The sequence below is a fragment of the Numenius arquata genome, chromosome 20 (genome assembly GCF_964106895.1).
Source record: "Numenius arquata chromosome 20, bNumArq3.hap1.1, whole genome shotgun sequence".
Classification (NCBI taxonomy): Eukaryota; Metazoa; Chordata; class Aves; order Charadriiformes; family Scolopacidae; genus Numenius; species Numenius arquata.
Window position 1 is genome coordinate 3,624,031 of NC_133595.1, and position 22,879 is coordinate 3,646,909.

The window sequence follows — 22,879 nt, forward strand, 5'->3', positions numbered from 1 at the left end:
GTAATATTAGAGTTTATAGTTTGTCACACCCCACAGAGCTCACCACTGCACTGTAGATAAACCCATCGTTTCCTTTCCCCAATCCTCATTTTACTAACCCACCTTCACCACCCACACATCTACAAGCAATATGCTCTACTTGTCTGAGTAAAGCTTACACTAAAAGCCATCAAAGCCCTGTAGACCTTCCCCCATTAACGACACTCCCAGACTGCCTGGCTACAGTCCCAAACCCTCAAGAATACCTACATTTTCAAATGAGACATAGGTGACCAGCATAACTTTTTCTAACACAGAAAAACTGTGTTTGTTTTATAGTTTTCTTAGAAAAAATGTAACATTTCAAGTTCTGTTAAGATAGGCAGCTGAAGGAAAAAGGACATTTCAAGGCACAGAGTATAACCTACATTCAACAGCCATTTTAAGTATCCTGAAGGACATTCAACTTGCATAAAAGGATCAGTGAATAAAACCCAAAACTAGATACTGGGAGCACAAGCAGCTCCCTGGCCCAGTAAGAGCATTTTATACCAACCCCAGCTTTGTGCAAACCACCACAGCTAGCATAGGGAGTTATGGTCATAAATCTTAAGTAACACCATCAAAAACAGCCATCAGGAACTCCCAGATGTTTCCTGGAAACGTATCTGCATAAAAGTAGGGTAAACTGTATTGTTTAAGGGCAATGCATAACCGTTTTAAAGAAAGCTTGTCCAGGAATATTTTGAGTGGTTCCCTTACAATAGGGAGGATGCACAAGACAAGATTGTGAAGCCCACAGAAGGTGCATCCACTCACACAGAGGGGGAGGGAGGAGAGGAGAGTACTGGGATTACAAAGAGTCACAGTGCTTAAGATGACATCTCCAAGATCTTCTGGGCTTACTGCAGGAACCCATCTCCCTAACCTTCAGGGAGGCAAAGAAATGTAAAATCGGATCGTCTCCTGTTTGCTCAGTAGCAGGTCTTGTTCCATCAGAATGGACATGGGAAGAGCGGAAGGTTAGACTGGGAGACTGGGCAAGGGAAGCGTCTGTTCTGGTGCAGAGAGGGCATCAGTACGGCTGCTGGGCTGCCTTGCTTGAGTCAGGCCACTGTGGAGGGGCATCCTGCTGATCAATTGGCTCGTAGGTGCTGCGATCCCGGCCTGCACGGGCGACACCTGAGTGGAGAAGGAAGAGAACAAGCTTAGGAAAAAAACCAAAAGCACAAGAACCAAATCCCCTAGAAGAAACCAACAGCTCAGGAGCACACCACATTAGCTGCTCTACCAGCTCTTGTGTTCTGTGATCCTCACAGGAGGTAAGAAAACTCATCCTTTCATCAAAGGCAAAATAACTGAGATGCATTTTAACATGCCTCTTCATTCTCTGAGAACTGCTCTCTTAGTAGCCACATGGCTGTGTGGAAAGCAAGACCCGCAATACTACACAGGAGCATAACAGGCTCCTGTAATAGCATATTGCAGCAAGATCAACTTGATGAAATCTAGTGGAAAAATGAACAGACAAAACCAGAAGCAGCAGGAACCTCGGCTAGCTCAGGGCACAGATTTAAAAGCATGATTCATCCATGAACCACCCTTCCCAACAATGCAACTATGCCTCAAGTGTGCCACACCATGGCACTAAATTTGAATCAGCAGGGCTCCCAATTACACTATGAACAATTTGCCTGTGCCACAAGAATGGTGCAAAAATCATGTTACTGTCCAGTGCATGAGTGGGCAAAGAAGAGAGACAGACAGCAAATGTGCACGGACAGCTCTTTATCTATAGGGCGGGCATCTGCTGTGGCTAGAAAGCAATCCGAATCAAAGGTGGCTACCAAACCATGTCAGAGTCTTGTTTTAAGCAGCAAGGATGCTGTCAAGCAAAAAACAAGGATTTTGTGTGGAAAGAAAACGAGACAGAGAAGACCAGGAAAAATAAAACACTGTTAGGTTCAAAAGGAAAATGCCACATAGCAAGAAAATGAGAGAGGGAATCTGTCAACCACGTTCTACAAAACAACAGCACACGGTTTGTATTGAAAACCTTGTGAGAAAGACAGTTCAGGAGAAGATATGAAACTACAAAGCATCTGAATTCCAACCTGTGCTTGAGAGAAGACTCTCAGACAATATCACGCCTGTGTTGGGGTAGTGTGGTTGAAAAGGAGTGCTCCCAAATTCCAAGCAAAGGGATGGAACTCCTAAATGAACTCTTACACTTCCCATGGGATCCAAATGTCAAACCGCAGTTACAAGCAAGTTAGCAGCTTGTGAAAAATGGCACAAACATGGCCCACAGCAAGGCACTGCAGTTGACTCACAGGCCTTCTGACCCAGTTAAGATAGATCTGTCTGGCATTTGCACAAGTAGCTGATGGAGAAGACATCCACCTTCCACTAGCAGAGAGATGCAAACAGCGCATATCGCCTCAAGCCATGGTTTCCTTCCATGGCCTCTCCTCCTCTGCAGGTATCCACCTCTTTTCACAGGAAGCGTTATCTTCTTTGCTAGCACCAAAGCAGCACAAGGGACAGTTTTCAAAGACTGTCATGCAGTTATACCACCCTTTGTCCTGCACAGCCTTTTTAGGATGGCAAGAAGATAACTGTGCCAGGCTGCTGGTTTTGCCAGGGTGAACTCCCACACAGCAAACAATCCCTGGCAGCTGCCCTGGGTGAACTAGCACCAGGCATGCTTGGCAAAGAAGCTGAGACCCAGACCATGCAGCCACAGCCCCTCCTCTCTGGCAAGGCTGCCACATTATCACTAGCATGTACAACCAGGAGAAAAATTAGTGACTCCAGACGAAGTCCCACAAGGTAAACATCAGACCCATTTTCCAGGTGAGGAAATGGAGGTCCAAAGCAATCAAGGTAGCTAGGACATGTGAGGCCCAGAGAAAGCATGGAGTTAGAAATACAGCTTCCTTCCCTCTCATGCATAGTCCAGCTAGAGGGGATGCTGCCTCTACTTTCCCCCAGAAGGAAAAGAAGGGGTTGGCAAAGAGAGAAGGACACCCAAAGGCTTCCAACAAGCACCCACAAATGCAGGAGGAGGAAGAGAGGGAAAGCCTCTCAGTGACATTGAGTAAGAGAGACAACAGTCGTCTCAGTACCATTGTGGGCAAAATGGCTGTCAGATGAGGACTCCAGGTCTGCAAGGGAAGAGAGGAAGAATGTAAATTTAAGGCCTAAGACACACCAGAACCACAAAATGGGAGAACAGACACGAGCAAGAGAGAGAGCACAACCCCCCTCCCTGGAAAGGGGGGCAGAATCCAGCTGTACAGAGCTCAGGCTGAAGGGTCCAAAGTGCAAGGCAGTGTCCCTAACACCAGACGAGGCAGAGGAAACATCCTACCTATGTTAAAGGTGTACTCTCCTCCACGCTCCCGATACATTCGATACACCAAATAGCAGGACATAGGTTTGAGGAGGAGGCTGAAGATGGCCATGCCTATACTGAAACGCTTCACGTCAGTGAGATAGTTGTTTGGAGGGTAGAAGACAGAGATGTGAATGATGTCTGTGAGGACCGTGAGCAGCAGGCCAGTCAGGAACTGGAAACAAAGAGAGAATGGGACAGGAACTGAATAGGGGATTAACCAGTAGAAGTAACAGTCAGTTACAGCATCTATTTCCTGTGAGAGAGCTGTGTTCACTCAATCATGCCTTCACCCCAGTATCACACATTGCTAACCCTTGACACTGCCCCAGGTAGACAGAGTTTCCTAAAGGAATGATTTTGTACTTCATGCATTTTCTTCACAGCTGTCAGACACCTTCTTATGGTATACTCCAGGATTGTTTATTTTTGCTTGTCAATCTCTTTAATGTTCAGAGAAGGTGAAATAGCCCCTCCAACTCAAGCATATTAAACACTTTGAGTCCTCCTCTGGCATTATAAGTCACAACAGCAGGTAAAAATAGTAAGACTCAAGTATGCCTCACCTCTGAGAAGCAAAATAAGTGACAGCGAATGCTTTTCACCATGGTTTACAGTGCTTGTAGATTTATACACTCTCTTAAAAAAACAACAAACAAAACAACCCAAATAGGGAATTTGACTTGTTCACTGCTGTATTGGGAACAGCTGAAAATCATCACTGACTCAAATAAGCTGTCTCTGCCCTCCACCCTCTCCCCGAGCAGCCTGGTGGAGGCAAAGGCCCTCACACTCACCATCATGATGGCATCCAGGGAATCTCGCTGCACAATGGCCCAGATCCCCACTGCAAGGACACTGAAATTTCCCCAGGCATAGGAGCCTGGAAACACGTAATTCATACATCCCCTGTCAAATAAGACAAAAAAAAAAAAAAACAACCCAGCCCACATTCACAATAAGCCTTCAACAGTTTGTTTGCATTCATCCCTGTTCCTGCACAAACATCTCACTTAGATGTAGGATCTTTTTGCACACAGACAGGCAGAAACAAGGAGTGCTGATTCCCCAAGAATGTCCCATCCCTAATTTGAAGGAATACCCTCTTCTCACCCAGGCCAGGCCAGTTACCAATCACTCACCACACTGTGAGCAGCCAGTGTACCAGAATGATGGCCTATGGAAAAAAAAACAGAGAGGAAGACAGGTCAGCAAGTTGGGAGAACTGTGGGAGGATCGACGTGAAATGACACCATCTTATTTCCAAGGGACGGGTGGAAGAGTGCCCTGGACCCAGGAACCAGTGCAGAAAGCTGGTGTAGCAACTGGTAGAGTGAAGACACAAACCCATTTTTCTCTGCTTCTATTGCTGAGTATTTCCTATGGTGCTACGCTGTAGTCATTCATTATTGTTGTCATCTCTGTCGACAGTTGATTCAGGGCCCACTTAGTCTTTTCTAAATGGATTATTGATTTTGGAACTCCAGAAGAGTTTGTACAGAAAGCCAGACAATCCGATTCATGCTATGCTAGCACAGTTTATACAAGACCAATCTGGCGTCCCATCACCAAGAAGCCCATTGAAAGCCATGCCTGCAGCTCCCAGCAATTTCACTCCACTCCACAGTAAATCCTTCTTTTACCTCCTTCCAGTCTGTTCAGAGCAGTGGTTCAACCTCACTGCAATATTAACAGACCTGAAGGCATCTTCTAGGAACCTGAGAACCCGATCTTGCCATAGTACACAGCTATTTTCGCTGCTGGCAGTGAAAACAGTAGCAATAAGATAATGCTATCACAGATTCCATACTTTGCAAATGTCCTTAATGATCCTGATCCTTGTGCTCAAGCGGACAAATCCAAGAAGAAGGCATCTTACTGTAACAAGCGACACAAGGATTCTGTTCACCAGCACTTGATATTTCTGTAACCAAGGAGACATACTCTACATGTTTATTAAGACAGCAAATGGGAACAAGAATATACCTCTTCAGTCTTCTTCTATCCCTATATCCGTGCGCTCACTTGCTTTTGAGCCTGCTGGCCAACCTCAGCACAGGGAGATGGCTCATTTTCACTCATTTCACATTTGTGAAAACAAGAATATGGAAGACAGGCTCTATTAGCAGCCTCATAAAAGAAAGGCTGAAGCCTGGACGTATCAGAGGATCCATGGGAAACAGGCACTTTTGCTTTTTTTCTAGCTGCAAGAAAGGCTCCAATTAGCATTTATACTGACCTCGATATGAAAAAAAAAAAAAAACAACCAACCCACCACCAAAAGCCCTCTGAAGCACACTCCCCCTACATACTCCCACAGAAACAACAACAACAAAAAAAAAAAAGAAAAGAGAAGAACAAGAAAAAAAAGGGAGATGAGTAAGTAGCAAAATGCAAAATTACTCAGGTAGCACAGGAAAGCTGTATGCAGACAGGAACATTAAGACACTAAAAAAAAAAAATAAGATTTACTGACATCCTGCTATGTTCGCTGACTTAAAACATCTATCCACGCTCTAACTCAATACAAAACTAGTTGCTCGAGAAGAGAGTTAATAATCAGTGAAGCTGTGACATGAGTGAAGAGCAGCCAGGAAACCAACGGGAGTGAGGCATCTGCTCTGGGTCCCACTGCTCTGCCCAGGTACCACATTGGAGATGTCTTAGGATAAGGCAGAGCTCTTGCTTCACTGCAGTACCCTAACACATCAGTGGAGCTGTCACCCTGAGTAGCCCAGCCTTTGTCATAACTTCAAACACTGCTTAAACAGATTTTTATTAATAATTTTTTTTTTAATTGTTCATGAAAGCCTACAAAACGCTTCCCCGCTACCCCCCACTTTCCCTTCTCCCAAATTGCACCATGGAGACCAGGCAAAAGCTGCTAATCGGTAAAATACAAGATGTTCTCGGATAAGAATGGAGACATGCAAATAGCATTTACTCAAGAGACTATCACAACATCAGGGAAATTCTTAATTAGGTAGTATTTAATTGCATGTTACATACCCACAAGACCCCTCAAGGCTCACCAGTTAACATAATTAGGCAGGGTGGCTTTTTTTAAAAAAAGCTGTCTAGATCAATATTGCAGTTACTAAATTATGAAGCAAGCTTAGACGTCAGGTAAAGCAGGGCTGATAGTATGAGGGGCTGCTGAAATAGAAACAAGGCATTCCCTTCCTGGTTATTAGTCCAATTTACCCAACAGTTCTTCAGGGCACTATGGAATAAACTTGTGGGTTTGGTAGGCTTTAACACAGAAAATGTAGTGTTAATGAAGAATATTTTTAAAGCTACAGTCACTATGTGAGATTAAATAATTTGCAGACAGTCTCCTGATGAGACAACAGAAGAATTTAAATTTTTTCCATCTGTTCAAGGACTTGAGTCTGTACCTCAGAAAGGCATACATTTCTTCATTTAAGAAAGTAACTCCTAAGACTTGAATTCGTGCTGAGAGCAGAAAATAAGAGAGACCTTTGTCCCTATCCCTTTTGGGCAGAAGGATGACCATGTATGAAAAGCACCCCATTGGAAACTGGGGAGAGCTAAGGGGGATTCCTAGCTCCTCTGCAAATCCTAGCATGTGATGGAACTAATTGTCAAGTATAAAAAGATCCTGGGTCTGCCTGGGTCCCATTACATGGGAAACTCTTTGGAACAGGAACTCACTCCTTTAAACATGTTTCAGCACAAAGCCTAGCATAAAGTTGAATTTTGAGTAAGTTAAAAATTACATAGTTCCAAATTACAATTACTTTCTTGCAGTATCTAACTCTTTGTATTTTACTTTTTTTTTTTTTTGAGAGTGAGCTCATCTACTCTGTGAATGACATATTCACCTGAGTATATACTTACCAAAATATAGATCTCAGTGGCCACCTGTGAGTGAGCCACCCGTGAGGATGTTCCTCATTATTATAACAGAGTGATAATAATGAGACTGGTTATGCAGTGGAACAGGCTATCCAACGGGGTTGGCATGGCTCTATCCTTAGAGATAGAGATTTTTAGAAATTTTTAAAAGTCAGCTGAATTTTGAGTTGAGCTATTTGATCTAACTTCGAAGTTAGCTTTGCTTTGAGCAGCAAGTTGGACTAGAGGACACACAGAGACTTCTTTTAGTCTAAATTATTCTATCATTCTTTGACCTAGCATTTAAAAATGCTCAAGAACAAAATGTATGTTTCCAGGCACATGGATTGTAGGGCACTGTCCAGGCTCCATCAAACTCAAACTTTGTATTTCGAGGCTCTGCATAGTTATTGCAATAATCCTAGGTGTCAAGCGTTCGTGCAAAACTATGGCTATGCCACTTCCCGCATGCTTTGCTCAGCATTACTATTAGAGCAGTAGATGCTGTTTCACGAGCACGTTCCTCATCCACTGTAGGGCAAAGCCTGCTACATTAATTTTATAGCTCTGCAAGTAGCTTAAGGAAAGACCTCAAGGCTAAGACATTGCTGTGTTCTGGCACAAACACAGCTCAGTCACGCAGTTTTCTTGGAGCCGCTTCTATCACGAAGCTCATCTTTTTTTAATCTCACAGAAACTGTAAGCAGATCATGCCAATGAATAGCCGTAGTGTGTGTTATTTCCAGTCCCTTTCTGAATAAGAATCTTTCCCACCTTTAAGAAATGTTTTCGGGAAGCAGGCCCTAACTCAGGAACAAAACACAAAGAAGCAGGTACAATTATTAACTCCCTATTCCCCAGCTCCTCCCCAGAGCAGTACCGGCAGGCTTGACAAGGAAATTCTTAATGCTGAAAACTGTTTGGCCAGGACAAACTCATTCTTATCTAGGAAGAGATTTGGGAATGGTTGTCTGAAAGCAGAGAGAGGCAACATTTCAGTTGTGTTGTCATGGTGACTCATTCATTCAAGAAGTCCGTGTTTTTCAGTTCCTCTATCTCCACCTCCCATGGTGGAGCATGTATTTCATGTTGGCAAACTTGTTAATTAAACATCCTTATTTTTCACTGTTGTTTTAGCATGGGAAAAAAAAAAAAAAAAAAATCAAACCACAATAAAAAACAAAGCAGAAGACAAGATCTTTTAATCTTCCTAGTGCCCTGGGAATCACACAATAGTCCAAACTTGTCAGAGCAAAGTATCAGCTCCCAGAATGTAATATAATCCACATGCCAGGCCCTGAAAAATCCATTTGCTTACTTGCCTCTAAGAAGGGAAGTTGCTTTTCTTGGTGAACTAGTAAGAGGGGGAAACATCGTTATATGAATGCCAAGCTTTTATTTAGTGCAGCCACGTGAAAGCTGTACAAAGCTGAATTTTTAATGATAGCTGAGATAATATTACCCTCCCACCCAACGCGAAGGCAGCCTGCTCCGGGGCCACTGCTCACAGCTTCATAAATCAATCGCAGAAGAAGACTGATGTGATCAGGGCTTTCATTCTCTGGGCAAAGTTTTTACCACAGAGAGCAGCTGAAACTTCCTATACAAGATACAAAAGTAGTGAAGCAGAGAAAAGGCACATGCACCTAAAAATCTCAAGGCTCTGATACAAAAGACAAAAAAAAAAAGGAGGAAAAATTCATCTGTTTGGTATCAGGGAAGGCTGCAATATCAAACACCAACATCAAAATCAAAAACGTAATTTTAGCATCCTCCAGCTTCTCCCCAAGGATGTGCTTCTTCCAAAGTGAAAAGATAACGTAACTTCGATAAGCCCATTATTTCCCATTTCTCTGGTTACCAGATATTCATTGAAATTTTCAAATTCTCCCCAATTGAAGGCCCCCACCCCCCAACAGGGGAAGCAATTTCAGTTATCTACTAGATGACAAGCCCAAAGGAAGTGGGATCATCTTTCTAAACTATTTTGCCTGACAAGCAAAAACTTTGCCTCCTCAGGATCTTGTGCAGTGTTTATCCTGGATTAGCTCAGGTCAGCTGAGCTGGAAACCTCCATGGACACAAGTTAATAACCAGCTGATGGCCCAGCCCAGCCCTCGGCCACTTTAGCAACTGCCCTGAAGAAAGAACCGTGGAGTCGTTCCCTGCCCGTCTTAATGACCAAGACCTTTTGCAACGTTTGCCCATTAAGAAGGTTCAGAAACACCAGTCTCTCCTCTTGGGAGACCTCCGCATCTCTTGACCAGGCCGTCGGCCAGGTCCTGGACCAGGGGCAAAGCCGCCGGCCGTGCGAGGGGAGCGGGCGGGACGGGCTCAGCGCCGGCTCCCCGGGCCGCCATCCCGCCGCCTCCCCCCCGCCGCGGCCGAGGAAGAGCGGCTGCCGCCCCGGAGAAACGCCGCCCCGGAGAAACACCCCCCCCCCCCGCTCCTCACGGCGAGGCCTCAGTCGGAGCCGCGCAGCCCCCGGCCCGGCCGCCTCTCCGAGCCCGCGGAGACCGAGCGCGCGGCCGGAGAGGCCCCTCCCCGCCGGGGAAGCCCCGGGAGCGACTCGGCCCCGCGGCCCCTACCTTGAGGTTGACGGCAGGCAGCTCCATGACACCAGCCCGCCCTCCCCGTGACTCCCGGCGGCGGGGCCGCCTCACGTAGGGCTGGGCCGGACCCCGCCGCCGCCGCGGGCTGCCCCCGGGCCGCCCAGGGGAGGGCGGCGGGGCGGGAGGAGCCGGGACACCGCCCCGCCGCGCCCGGCCGGCCCCAGCCCCAGCCCCGAGGCCGGCCCATCGTCGGGTCAGGAGGGAGGTGGAGGCCGGGCCTCTGCCGAAAACCGTGCCCTCTGCCACAGGAGCTGGTCATGGAATCATTGAACCGTCTGGGTTGGAAGGGACCTTTCAGATCATCGAGACCAACCCAACACTGCCTAAACCGCCGCTGACCCATGTCCCTCAGCACCACGCCTGCCCGCCTTTAAATACCTCCGGGGATGGCGACTCCACCGCTTCCCTGGGCAGCCTGTTCCAGTGCTTGGCAACACTTTGAGTGAAGAATTTTTTTCCTAATATCCATTCTAAACCTTCCCTGGCGCAACTTGTGGACATTTTCTCATGTCCTATCTCCTGTTACTTGGGAGAAGAGACCGACCCCCACCTTGCTACAACACGGTGTTTCTGGAGTGTGCCTCTGTGGACTGAGTGGCAAGTGGTGATTTCTTGCAAGATGACCAGATTCCAGACAAGGAAATAGTCTCTAGTTACCTGATGTGGATTGCACAGCACCTGTTTCCAAAACAAAAGCCACCACTAGGTTAAAAGTGCACCTGGATGAGTTGTTGACTCCAAACACCCAGCCAAACAGTTCTTCCTGCTGCTTATGTGCCTAACGCAGCCCAGGGAAGGTTTGACAGCATGCTCGGGCTGCAGGCAGAGTCCTGGAAGGCCAAAGCGTGTGTAGGACTTAGCAGCTTTCTGGAGAAAGAGAAAGCTGCTGTGCGCATAGCGGTGCTGTGACAAAAAGGTGAGAAGTGACAAAGAGACTCTTGATAAACAGCAATAAAAAAGCAATTGCAAGGTGCTGTCTGTGCTCAGCTGTATCACACAATCACCGAGTCAAGTTCAGGTCAGCCTTTGGGGTTGGCACTGGAGTCTCTAGCCATGTAGCTAGAATGGCTGACAGATACTTAGTTCCTTCCACTGGCCCTAGGTTTTTCTCTAGAACTAGATGACTGATCTCTGCCTAAAAGCCTGGTCCAAATCAAGAGTTCTTCATCTCTCGTTCTGAAAGAAAGCTTGTCTCATTTTAGAGCTAGGGAAGTTGATAAGTGATAACCCAACTGCACACAGTACAGCCAGTACTTACCATTTCCTGTCCAGCTCATAATAACAGTCTTCTCTCCAAGTATGGCAAATGAACTAACAGAACCAAGAAGTCAGGATGACCCCTCTCAAGCCCTCCCTTCTTGCCCAATGTATGCTTTACTGGTCTGCAGTGTAAGACTACAATGTTTTACTGGGTCAGTTGCTTTCTTGTCATCATTTATTCTTGCAGAAAAGATGGAGCCTCTAAGGAATGAGCAAGGAGTCAGAAGTTCATTGCAGAAGCTGAATGTGGAAATGTATGAGTCATCCTTCAATCTCACTTCCAGTTCAAGCAGTGCAGTGCAAGGCTACGCATGAGAATCATGCAGTGTTGAACCTACACTCAGACATTCTCAAACAAGCCACAAATGTAGCCCCATCTAGCCTGTCCTTCACTGCACCCTTACTGCTATTGACTGCTAATAGGCAGCACGCTTGAAGATCTCCCGAGGCAAATTATTAAATGCCAAAAATGAAACAACATAGAAAATGCTAACCAGAGGAAGCAGCAGAACAAAACTGACCGGCTGCATAGCTCAGAACAGCAGTAAAAAAAAAAAAGGCTGTGAAAGTCCCCCCCCAGGAGTCTCTGAATGTGCCACATTACCAGATGAAAGATTGAAATATAACTCATCTAACTCATCTATTGCCACATGCCACATCAGCTGTGACTTCATGTCCTTTTCTGTGTCTTGCAGGGAAGCCCTGCCGCTATTCACAGAAGTAGTGGCATCAAATGGGATCAATGCTAGTGGTCCCAGTAATGTCAAGGACTGGATTTTACCGCAAATGACAAAAAGAACACCTGGGGTAGGGGAAAAGATAAAAAGAGACTTTGAATAGCCATATTTCTGGCTCAGTATTTGGGTGCAAGCACAATAAGGATGCCCTTCTGCCAGGATAGGTATCTATCAAAGGAGAACTGTTTGTTATAAAGACAAATTCCCCTGTCCCAGTTTAAGTACGAGCACTGTTCAGATCCAGCAGTATGTGGGCGTCTTTGCTCCTTTCAGCATTCTCACCCAGTCTGAGTGACACAGTCTCATTATCATTTATGCAGCATGAGCCATAATTTGGATTGATGTGACTGCTGTTTAATGCAAAGCATTCGTTTCCCCTTGTACAATAAAAGCACTTTACTTCATTTTGTTCATCAGTGTATCGTGCAATTAATTCAGCCCTGCTTATTATATCCTGCGCTTGCATGTCATGGACTCAAGGGACTTAGAAATGTCTTAATGATCTCATGGATATGAAAACAATGAGAGCTATGATAGACATTATGCATTTGCACGTCTCACACCTATCTGATCTGGGGGGTTGGCTGTTTTTTATCTCTGCTTTGCTTTGCTTGTACCTTGTAAATTGCCTCTGTGTGTAACCTGCTGTCTCTGTTCCCTTCCCTAGGCTTGATAACTCAAAGCAACATAAACACGGTGAGAAAGATAAGCAGCACGTTAAAGAAGACCTGCAGGGAGAAGCAGACGACCCAGGAGACCAGAAACAGGATATGGAGATTTTCCTGACTGGAAGACTGGTCCAGGTGAGTTCAGCTCACTGCAACTGATATCCAGCAATTAGCTGCTTTATGTCAAATATATAGGTGGCGTGTCTTGCGCAGACTGAGTAAAAACCTAATACACAGCTGGCTCCCTTCCTGACAGCATAAAAGTGAGGCTAATAAGGCAGAAATGCTTTCCTTTGCATTTTCAGGACACTGTACCCTTGGTGGATAAGGTGATAGCACTTCCATGGGGAAGGAATGCAATTGCTCCTGCTATCCTCATCTGGCCCATGGGGATGGAGACAAGCCCACCCCTCGTAGTTCTGCCCTTTGCATCCCTCACTTGGGGTCTAGTCTGAAGGTAGCTAAAGGCTGCAGCTGACACCTGTGTTTTTGAGCTGTGCCCCTGGCTGTGGAGCCGAGAGCAACGAAGGTATCAGCTCGGCACAAATGCATATATTATCTATAGAGCCTTTCTGAATAAGCAGTGAAGAAGGGCAGATAGAAGTTGTCCTGGCTCTACAAACTTCCTTTTAAATCCCAGTGGGAAATCAGCAAGCGGAAACATTATTTGGATTGGAGGGGAAAGTGAAGGCATTTTGTCATGCTGCTGGGGAGCCTCCTCCTGCAACTTCACTGCAAAACAGTCTATGGCAAGGTGATTTGGGGAGTGGAGAGGGTTACACTAATGTGGTATCTTGACAAGTGCACTTGAAAGTCTTTTCGAATCTCAGCAAGGAAAGACCTGCTCATCTGTTTTTCTAAAATCTAACTAGAGCTTTGAGATATCATTGAGGGACTGCTCTTGAAGATTAGTGAATCTCTAGCACTATAGAAAATGAAGTGACATACTAGAAATGGATTTATGTAGTAAATGTGATCACTCAGGACATTCTAAGAAAACAACAGCCCTCATTTTTGCTGATAAAAAAATGTGAAAGCAATGCTTTTTCCAGGCTTTATGTAGCAGAGAGTGACCGGCATGGATTCAAACAATTTAGTATAGCATGGGTTTGAAATTGAAGCACTTTCACACACTGTGGATTGACAACAGGGTAATTACTGGGGGGATGGGGTGGGAGGGTTTCAATAAACCACCCCCAAGCTAAAATGAATGCAGACTATTACAGACCTGAGACAGAATGATTCCCAAGTGTTTTAATTTGTGCTTCCACTCCCCGTCTCCCTTGCAGTCATCATTTTAGCAAATGCTAGCAACATCCCTGAGATTCAACAGCATTTGCAGAGCAGGCAGCTGCTGAGATGATTATGTCAAATCAGCACGCTGTCCTCTCTTTTCCATGTCTAATGATTCTCACCCTTGGAGAAGTGGTTTAAAATGATGCATACCCTTTGGACTCATTGTGAGGCTGCTAACAGCAGTAGCTGTAGAGCAGGAGTTTGGGTGGGACTCTTATCGCTCACCTTTCTTGCATGCATACCCTACAATTAACTTTAAAAATTATTCCACAGAGCCCTGCTATGGCTGGTTTGGGCCTGATCCAAAGTCCTTTCAAGACAATAGAAAATCTTGCAAAAGCTCTGGTTTAAGCTGTCTGGGGGCAGTAGAGAAGAAGCTGAGCTTGTGTGAATTCTTAATTTGAGTTTCTCAAACAATCAGTTGAGAAGAACATGTAAATCAAGACTTGCTTGACATTTGTCTCCCTCTCTCTTATTCAGACCTAATGCACCCAAAGGCGGAACTGTCACTGACTGCACTGTGACTGGGAGATGCTGGGAAGGGAGGGGAAAGTTGCTGAATGTAACCCAGTGATACTATTGCTCTGCAGCTGCTGTCATGCTCTGGAGACAGCACAGAGCGGCACTAAAAAGCTTTGCTGCACTCAGATGTGGGTTGGACTTGTGCAAATGCTGCCCTGGGGTTTTATATCACAGGCTTGTCTTGTATTCCACACCTTGGCATGTTATTTACTCAACAGCTTTCCTTTGCACTGCAATTGCGAAGTCAGTAGTTGATCTGGCTGATACATAAATCAGGTTGTCTTACTCTTTTCATGCTGCTGTGGCTGTGCAGTGTGTGCCTGTGCTGCTGCTCACCCTTTCTGCTTCACCTCTGTAACATCACAGTTTGATTCAGAAAGAATGAGTCTTGGTCGTGGACTCTTTCTGAAACTCCAATGTGAGCAATCAATCCAATAATCTTGTGACTTGATTTATAATAATTAACTCAATTTTCACTGACCTTAGACATTTAACTAACCCCACCAATTAAGAATCATGTGTTCTTTATAGTCAGAATTAATAGCAGACCAAAAGCTGAAAAAGCAAGAGCTGAAGAAGGAAGTCTCCTTTTGGAGCCTAAAAGCTCTGGCTTAAAATTCAGACTTGCTGTTTAAGCCTGCTTGTATTTCACATGATTTGCAACACAGTCTTGCCCAAAAGACCTGGGCAAGGTCTTTTGCCTTGGGATCCTACAAGGATTCTGTATGTAATGTATGGGGCAATGAATACCTGGATCACCAAGGATAAAGAGCCCTGCAAAATTTCCTGCTTTTCTTTCAATTCCACCCGGATCTCGGCTCCTATATTGGAAAGCAGTGTGGTATCAAAACCTGGCTTTGATAATGGCTGTGCCTGTGGTTCTCTTTGGTGTCACACAGACCAGGGTTTGAGAGCTCTGCAATTGGCTGTGATCAATTAAGGCCTTTTTCCCTTTATGCTTTCACTCACAATACCACTGGCAGCACCACCCACTATTCTGCATCTGGGCTGAGGGAGGGGCTGCATTTCTCTCTCTGGGTTAACAAATTGCCTCCTTGCTGCCGTGGCATAGAGATGGACCCAAATTACCTTTCTTTTCTCCTGCCTTTTGAGCTAAGACTGTAATGCTATAAGCAGAAATCTAAATAGCTACATCCAACCAAGCAGTAGGTTTTGCCTAAATGCTCCTCTACAAATTCCTTCTTTCGTGTACCGCCTCACGGCGCAGGTGTATGTGGGTCAGAACTAATATTGTATTCAGAGCATATCTCTGTAGTCATGACTGGGCACTCATCATATTAGAGGAGTAAACTATTATGCTAACAGCATTTGAATGAATATACAATGCAGAGTGACACTACAACAGAAACAGGAGTGCAAAATGGAGATTTGCTACCTAAATAGAACACAGAAGGGCTTAGGGAAGCAGCGAAAAGAGGATTCTGACCAGAGCACCAGGATTAATATTTCTATTCCTACAAAAAGTGCTGTACATCTCCAGGTTCTTGAGTATAAAAATGCTTCAGAGCTGTCTCCCAGCAGGTTAGCAGGTGTTAGCCGTTGAAAAGAACATCTTTACCAACTAACACTACTCCTGTTTAACACAGGTAGCCTTTGTTGCTCTGATATATCACTGAACTCAGTAACTAAGTAGTAATATAAAGAAGTTTTAAACATCTGGATGGCTACACCAGGCAGAAACTGACTGTTAGCTGCAATTTGTGTGAGGCTACAGTAAAGCTTGGATCCCCAATTTGGGTAAAAATATTTTTCTACCAAGTGGGACAATTACTCTGTGTAATTACCTGGAGTCATGAGTGCTACCTGCTGGCCAGATCCCTTATAGGCCTTTTCTGGTTCCTGCCACATCCTTAGGTGCAGTCAAAGAAGCAGAAGAGTTGCACAAAGGATATCTATCATATCTTTATTTACATATCATGGAAACACACATGCAACATGTCACAGGGTTTACTACAATGGAACAGCCCGTCCCTATCTCCTGTTACCAAAAACTTTATTTTTGGCTCACTAGGAAAACTATCACTTCCCCAGAAAGCTTCTAAAAGTAATAATTAAAAATAACAGACTTGGGAGGATAACTAAATGAGTGAGAACTGCAGGCTGGAATGTCTTGCTACGTCCTTGCAGAAACCAGGTGGTTCTCTGGAAGCAAGAAAGGATGGAGTGGGACTGGATGGTCCCAAAGACAGGTAGGAAGTGGTAGTATGTAACAGCCAGGGAATATCTGTCTGTAGCAGTGAACAAGGGAGAGAGCAAGAGCTTTGTCAGCTCTCACCAAGGCAGCCAGCTTCCTGCTGATCCCTTTCCTTATCTTTGATTCTGCCTGGAGGCTACAAGCTTCCTATCCTCTAGGAACCTCTGATCTTTAAGGAGGATCTACCTTTCTTCTCAAGCAATAGTTAAAGGGTAAAGTTTAAGCTTTATCCCCTTTGACTTGAATGATCTTTCATACGTTTCCTCTGTTGAGAGGAGGAGATGAAAATGCAGAGCCTTTTCCTGCCAGGACCACCAGAATGGTTAGTCACGATCATCTCTTACTAACTGTCAGAGGGGACCCAGCTCAATGGCAGGAATGTGCTGAGGAAAGGGAGGGGGAATGCAGTCCTGGTATAGAAAAGGCTGAGGCCACTCTATAATTAACATAAGCCTCAGTCTTGTTGGAACCTGGCATGTTCAGAGCCTGCAGCTCCAGTCATTTGCTTGACTTTTTCCTCTAATTCCCATTGCTAGGTATAAACAGTTTGACCGCAGCTGCTGACCATCCAGGCAGGAGTCCCACCCTCTTAAACATTAATGAATGATCCCTGCTCTCCGTTGGCCGATTCAGGCTCCACGCAGCGCCCTTTCCTCCGGGTCACTCTTCGGTTCCGGTGGAATTTGGCATAACAGCGTAGCCCTACGGAAAAGACACGTATAAGTGAGCAGAAGGGACCAGGGCTCACTAGAGCACTAACATCAAACAATTGGCTCTCGGTCTCAGTTCATAACAGAGTCTGCTCCAGTGGGGACAGTCCCAGGACTGGGAAGCCTGGGCTGTGTCAAATGAGGTGGTAGAGAAATGCCTCGCGTGGGCAGGGCATATTGCTTTCTGGGCCCTGCTATTCTGCTTGGCTCACTGTTCTGGTTTGGGATTTACTGGCTTCTTGAAATACCAATGAATTATCCTGATTGTTTCCAGTGATTTTATGGAAGCCTTGCTTGGTTTCCTCCTATTACTTCCCATTACCGTCTAAGTGATCTCTCCATTGGGAAATTACTATAGACTTAATGTGCAGCAGCAATGGCTAGGGAGCTCCCTTTGCTATTTATTTCCCTGAAGCTTCAGGAGAGGAGAGAAGAGACTTTGAAGCATTATTACTGGGACATCTGATCCAGAGCTCATTGCTGATCTCCTTCAGTTTCTCTGCTTTGGATGCTCGAAGTACAGGGTCTGAGGGAAGCTATGTGATATGGCATTGATGAATACTAAGGGGGGAAAAATAAGCCATTTCATTTGTAAAAAACATCAGTACATACTCTCCCATGGCAGTGGGAGGCAATGGGAGCCTCTGGTCAGGGTAACACACTGGTTTCGGGCACTGATAGATTTATCTTTTCGTGTCTATTGTCTGACTTTGTTACACCAGAGTGCATAGCTAGTTGGGCCAAACAGGGTACAGCCTTTGTGTAAATAATTCTCATGAAAACCCTGATTTTCAATAGCCCAGGATCTGGTCATTTGGGTTGGCAGGAGCTGAGCTGATCATCCTAGAAACTGCAACTCTTTTTACTTCCAGAGCAGGCAGCAGATAGCAACAGTGCCAGGACCCCCCAGAGTCGGGGAGGCTGAAGATTTATAGCTTTTATAATGAGACAGCCCATAAACTGGCCTTGAGTACTTGCACACGGGAGACCCAGCTGATGTCACAGGTCACTGAGCAGCCTTTTGGAGTGCATGTCCCTGGGCTATGTTGAGAAGGCTACCTTGAAGTCGGGTTTCTGCCCCTCATTACCAATCCCCCCAGGGCAGTCTGGCCTCCCAGAAGGAGAGCACACAAGATCAGAGCTCTGCTCTTATCTAAGGGTCTTGTCTGTCTTATCTGGACCCTACATCTCTGGGGATCTTTTTAATGCTACAGAGGAAGGATATTTGGCATCACCTTATTACTAGCTTAAGTATAAAGCAGGGCCAGGGGCAGCCCTCATTAGGCTTGCAGAAATGCTTTTCTAGGCTAATCTATTTGAACATCGTCTCTGATGAGGACCTTCAAGTGTTATATGACACACCCAAGGTGAAGACTATCATTTAATATTGCAACTCCAGGAAAGCAGTCTGTTTAACTGGGTAAAAAGTAGGTGAATGACCCGTTCAAAGTCACTAGGTATGTAACACAGGTCACAAAACTTGGCAACCAGAGTTTTGTTCTGGCCGACAAGTCCCAGTGCCTGGACCTGATCCTGAACATGTTCAGACTAGAAGAGTGTGCCTCTCAACATCTTCATAATACAACTGGCTATTAAGGGCTGCCGTGGATTCTTCAGAAACAGTTTTAAGAAACAAAAGTCTGTGTCCTGCCCGTACCTACTAAATTGCTATAAATTCAGTCATAATTAACTCAGGAAAGCCATATTAGGCATAAGGTCATGTAAAACAAGGATAGTAGTCTGTTTTAATAACCTGTGATACTCGAAAGCACCACTGAAGTGTTAATATATTGTGGCTTTTTTTTAGGTTTGTAGTTATCAGAATTTTTGTTTTCATGAGGGAAAACAAGATAGATGACTCAATGGTCACTTTGTGAGTCAGTGGCAGGGAAAGGCTAAGAGCAGCAGAGTTTGGCTCCTATTTTCATGTACAAACCACTATTCCAAGTCAACTACAAAGCCAGCTGGAAAAGGAAAAGCAAAGAGCTGAACTCACCTTCAGTGCACATACAGTCATCATAACATTTGTTGTTAAGGCCTCGATTGTGTGGTTTGCAGAGGTGTTCACGCAAGTCACAGCAAGAGCCTGCAACACAGGAGCAAGGGTCAGCACAGCTCATTTATCCCCTTCCCTCGTAGGGCTACTGACACCCATGGCAGCTCCATGGTACAGACATCATCTGTTCCCACAACATGCCTAGAGAGCCTCCACCCTTCCCTCTGCCTTTCTATCAGTATTAGATATAAGAATACTTATATTAGAACCTGGGCTGGATTTCAAACGATCTCATGTTTGGAGAAATGACTCTACCAAGCTGATCCTGACCTGGGAGACAGTCAAGGTGATGATCACATGGCTCTCCTTCAGCCGTCACGGTTTCATTTCCACTGTTGGGGCTCTTACTGCGGCGTTTCTCTATAGAAAAAAAACAGACGCTGATAGAAAATTTCACGCTAGTGTTTTTATTTTGGAGACTATATTGTTCCAGGGTATAAACAGCCTCAAGCTTCAAGAGTTTGAACTCTAAACCTTCATAGTCTAATTTCCTCCCTATTTCTCAACCCTCCATCTATCATTTTTCCTCTGCCCTCAAACTATGCATCCAAAATGAGAAACATTCTGAAACTGAGCACAAAACACAATCAGCATTATCCTTATTTGTCTCTTTCCCCACCACTATGATCTCACATCCCTCAGCACATCTGTGAACACTAACCGTGGGACAAGCCTTACAGAATGACTTTTGGGAAAGAGGACAGGGAGGTTTAGCACCTTTCTTTTTAGCAGATGGCCACATTTCTGGTTTGAGATCCTCATAATCTGTCCAGTCAAAGAGTGCCATATCTAGGGTGGGCATCACATCCCCATCTTGCCTGAGGCGGGCCTGCAAACCACAAGAAGCCAAAGAGACAAAGGATTATATTTCTGTAACGACACTGAAGTCTTCGTAAATTTTCCTGCTGCTTTTAGACCTTAAAAAGGCTTTATGATTTCCACTTCCCTTCCCCCTGTCTGATCCACTGGGGATTCTTGGCATCTCATTTTCAAAAGGATAGAGCTTTCCCTTGTTGCAGCTGAAGCCAAGAGGGAAGTTTCCGCTGGTTTTACATAAGGACAAAAGGCAAGCAAGGAGCATTAGGACACGCTGCCTGTCCAGCCAAGTGCTCCTACTGCCTCTCTGGTCCTTGAAGCTGAATGAAGATGGCTAGCTAAGGGAGAGGTAGGGCAGGGAAGAGAAGCAACTAAAGGAAATGTTTATGAAGAAGATGTGTTTAGATGTCTCCAAGACAAAGTGCTGCTTTTGAGGGAGGGCTTTGATGTTAAGCTAGCACTTTTACCTCTAACTGGGAAGGAGGAAAAAAAAAAAAAAAAAAAGAAACTGCACCTTAGCTGCAGGAAATTCCTGTCTACATCAGAGGTATACTGCAGTTTCCAGCTGTCTCTTTACCTGTGAACGTGGTGATGTGGCTGGAAGAACAGGAGGCTCTTCTGTGGAAATGGCTAGTTCCAGTGCAGTGATGAGAAGCATGGTGGGAGTCAGACTTGTAGCTTCCTCTGCCTGAAGGTTTTGAAACTGTTCTTCAAAGCTTTCAGGTTTCTTGTACAGGGAGCTTGGCCCAGCCTCAGGAGTCTTCCCTGCAGAGGGCAATGGGTACAGTAGCATTAGCTTTCTCTCATCCCTCTCTGTGTGCCATAGATTTGAGTCAAAGGAATTCAGATTTCATCCAGCCACTGACCAGTGTTCTACCACCCTGAGCTGGTGTTTAGACCAGTGTAAAACAGTCATGTGCTATTAAATTATAGATCAGGTCCAGAGTATATGCGTCTTGATTTTTACACACTTAAGTCATACATAATCACACCTTCTTGAAGATATGTCTATCTCTTGCTTAAGAAGCAAAGGATTTCTTGTTCTAGTCTCTTTGTTTGTACCATTTTTAACCCAATGGATTAAGCTGCTGCAAATACCCGTGAACGCATTCTTATTTGATATTAGTTGTGGGTTATTTCAATTTAGCTCAAGTCAGGACCTCCCTAATTTGAAAGAAGAATATTTTCACAGCCTGATCCCTGCTCTTCCTCAGTATTCATTTAGATATAGACCTTAAGTTAAACCAAAGAAACAAGGCTTCTTTCGTAGTCTGCAAATATCGCTTCGAACCAGCTTTCTTGCATACTCTTCTATATTGCTTAATGGGAGTTGATTAGTCAGTCCCCCGAGAAAACAATAGAACTCTTCTTACTGAGGCAGAGAGGAGTGATAGCTGGAACTCAGGGATACTGACACCCAGTTTGTCAAACAGTGTAGACTGACATAAATTGCCTGGCTCTAGTAGAACTAAAGATTTACCACACCGAGCGTACCATACCACAGAGACACACACCCACAAGTTGACCTGTGAAGGAAAGCAGTCCCAGTCAAAAACAAGCAACATTTTAAAGTAATTAGTTCAATTTCACATATGCAAAGTTTATATATTTTGTAGTTCAGCATAAATATAGAAGAATACAAACTCTGATGAAAACAAACTGATCTTCAAGCAAAGTAGAGGTTTTGTATTATTTCTAGTTCTGGTCATGTTTTGAAGTCAGCAGAGAGATTGAGCATGGCTTGGACATGTTTGTTCGTAAATTGAACCATTTGCTAAAAAAGCAAAAAAACAAAGGCGGCCACCCTAAAACAACCCCTCAAGGCCTAGGATCTTTCAGAGCTCCCCCTGTAAGGCAAACCAGGTCATTTTCCCAAAATCGCAGCCAGCAGTTAAAACCTCTGGTTCTGGAGTTCCCCTTTTTTCTTGTGCCTCTTTTGTTTGGCAGATTTCTCCCCAGAGCAAGCACACATCCCACACCCTCCACATACCCATGTGGCTCAACCACAGCTGCATCTTCTTGCCCTCAGACAAGTGACACTCATTTCCACTGACCCAACAGCCTCAGCTTCCCTTGGAGCTCAAATACCTCTGTGGTGTTTCAGCCTGTCCCTGCGGCTGTGTCGCCGATGCTCTCGGTTCTGCTTCTTTCCTCTCTCAGACCCAGGGGACTGGTTCTCCCTCTCAGGATGTGGGAATTCAAACCCCAGGAACACATCCTTATTCTGTTTCAGGGCTGCTGGCTGTCCCTCTGCTGCCAGCTCTTCTGCAGCTGGAGCTCCGCTTCCCATTCTGAGGGCCTCTTCCCCAGCCGGCTGCCCTCTAGGAGACATGGCATGGACCCTCTCCTTCTTGGCCAAGCCATGTTTGTGGTGGTGCCCACTTCTGGGCTGCTGCAGCCACATCTCTTGGTTTTGAAGATGGTTGTTGTTCTCTGGGACATTTTTGAGCTTTGTGCCAGGGTCCAGGGAGTCTGCAGGGCTGATGTCAGAAAGAACCAGCAGGCACAGGAAAAGGAAGGCAGAGAAGAAGGTGGCAGAAGTTGCCATAATCCTGGGTGCTCTGCCTCACCTGCAATTTAAAACAAGAAGAAGAAAAAATAAGCAACCAACTTCTAGGAACTGTAAAGGCAAGAAAGATTCAGACCTAGGACACTTGGATGAAAACAGTTATGGTGTCCAGAGCTGGAAGTGATTTTTTTCCCCTCCTTGGTTACCTCCTCCTCTCCCGGCCCTGGTTACAGCAGCTGAGGCA

The 22,879-nt window shown here is 45.2% G+C and overlaps 2 protein-coding genes across 3 annotated transcripts; both read right to left on the reverse strand.

Moving 5' to 3' along the window:
- Window positions 1-278: 278 nt before the first annotated feature.
- Window positions 279-9,933, reverse strand: AGTRAP (angiotensin II receptor associated protein). 2 transcript variants are annotated; one of them, XM_074161649.1, is made up of 6 exons: window positions 9,823-9,858; window positions 4,519-4,553; window positions 4,174-4,285; window positions 3,353-3,551; window positions 3,108-3,146; window positions 1,055-1,161 (listed from the first exon to the last, which is right to left on the reverse strand). In XM_074161649.1, exons 1-6 carry the CDS (start codon window positions 9,847-9,849, stop codon window positions 1,055-1,057), a joined length of 519 nt encoding a protein of 172 aa, XP_074017750.1. In that variant the 5' UTR covers window positions 9,850-9,858. The 2 variants fall into 2 exon arrangements, with proteins under 2 accessions (XP_074017751.1, XP_074017750.1); XM_074161650.1 differs by lacking the exon at window positions 3,108-3,146 and having other exon boundaries at window positions 279-1,161; window positions 9,823-9,933.
- A 7,200-nt stretch (window positions 9,934-17,133) lies between these two features.
- DRAXIN (dorsal inhibitory axon guidance protein) lies at window positions 17,134-22,674 on the reverse strand. The gene is made up of 6 exons (XM_074161756.1): window positions 22,215-22,674; window positions 20,704-20,891; window positions 20,028-20,139; window positions 19,581-19,670; window positions 19,251-19,340; window positions 17,134-17,246 (listed from the first exon to the last, which is right to left on the reverse strand). The coding sequence occupies exons 1-6, from the start codon at window positions 22,672-22,674 to the stop codon at window positions 17,134-17,136; spliced, it is 1,053 nt and encodes a 350-aa protein (XP_074017857.1).
- Window positions 22,675-22,879: the final 205 nt, after the last annotated feature.

Bases quoted from the DNA above. Each gene is read 5' to 3' on its own strand.
- AGTRAP (XM_074161649.1), bottom strand. From the start codon at position 9,849: ATGGAGCTGCCTGCCGTCAACCTCAAG. The intron at 3,552-4,173 runs GTGAGTGTGAGG...CTTTGTTTCCAG, and splicing joins CCCTGGATGCCATCATGATG to TTCCTGACTGGCCTGCTGCT. The intron at 1,162-3,107 runs GTACTGAGACGA...TTCTCCACTCAG, and splicing joins CAGCCATTTTGCCCACAATG to GTGTCGCCCGTGCAGGCCGG.
- DRAXIN (XM_074161756.1), bottom strand. From the start codon at position 22,674: ATGGCAACTTCTGCCACCTTCTTCTCTGCCTTCCTTTTCCTGTGCCTG. The intron at 20,140-20,703 runs GTAAAGAGACAG...TGTGGTTTGCAG, and splicing joins CCACATCACCACGTTCACAG to GCCCGCCTCAGGCAAGATGG. The intron at 17,247-19,250 runs GTGAGTTCAGCT...TCTTTTCCGTAG, and splicing joins TGACTGTATGTGCACTGAAG to GGCTACGCTGTTATGCCAAA.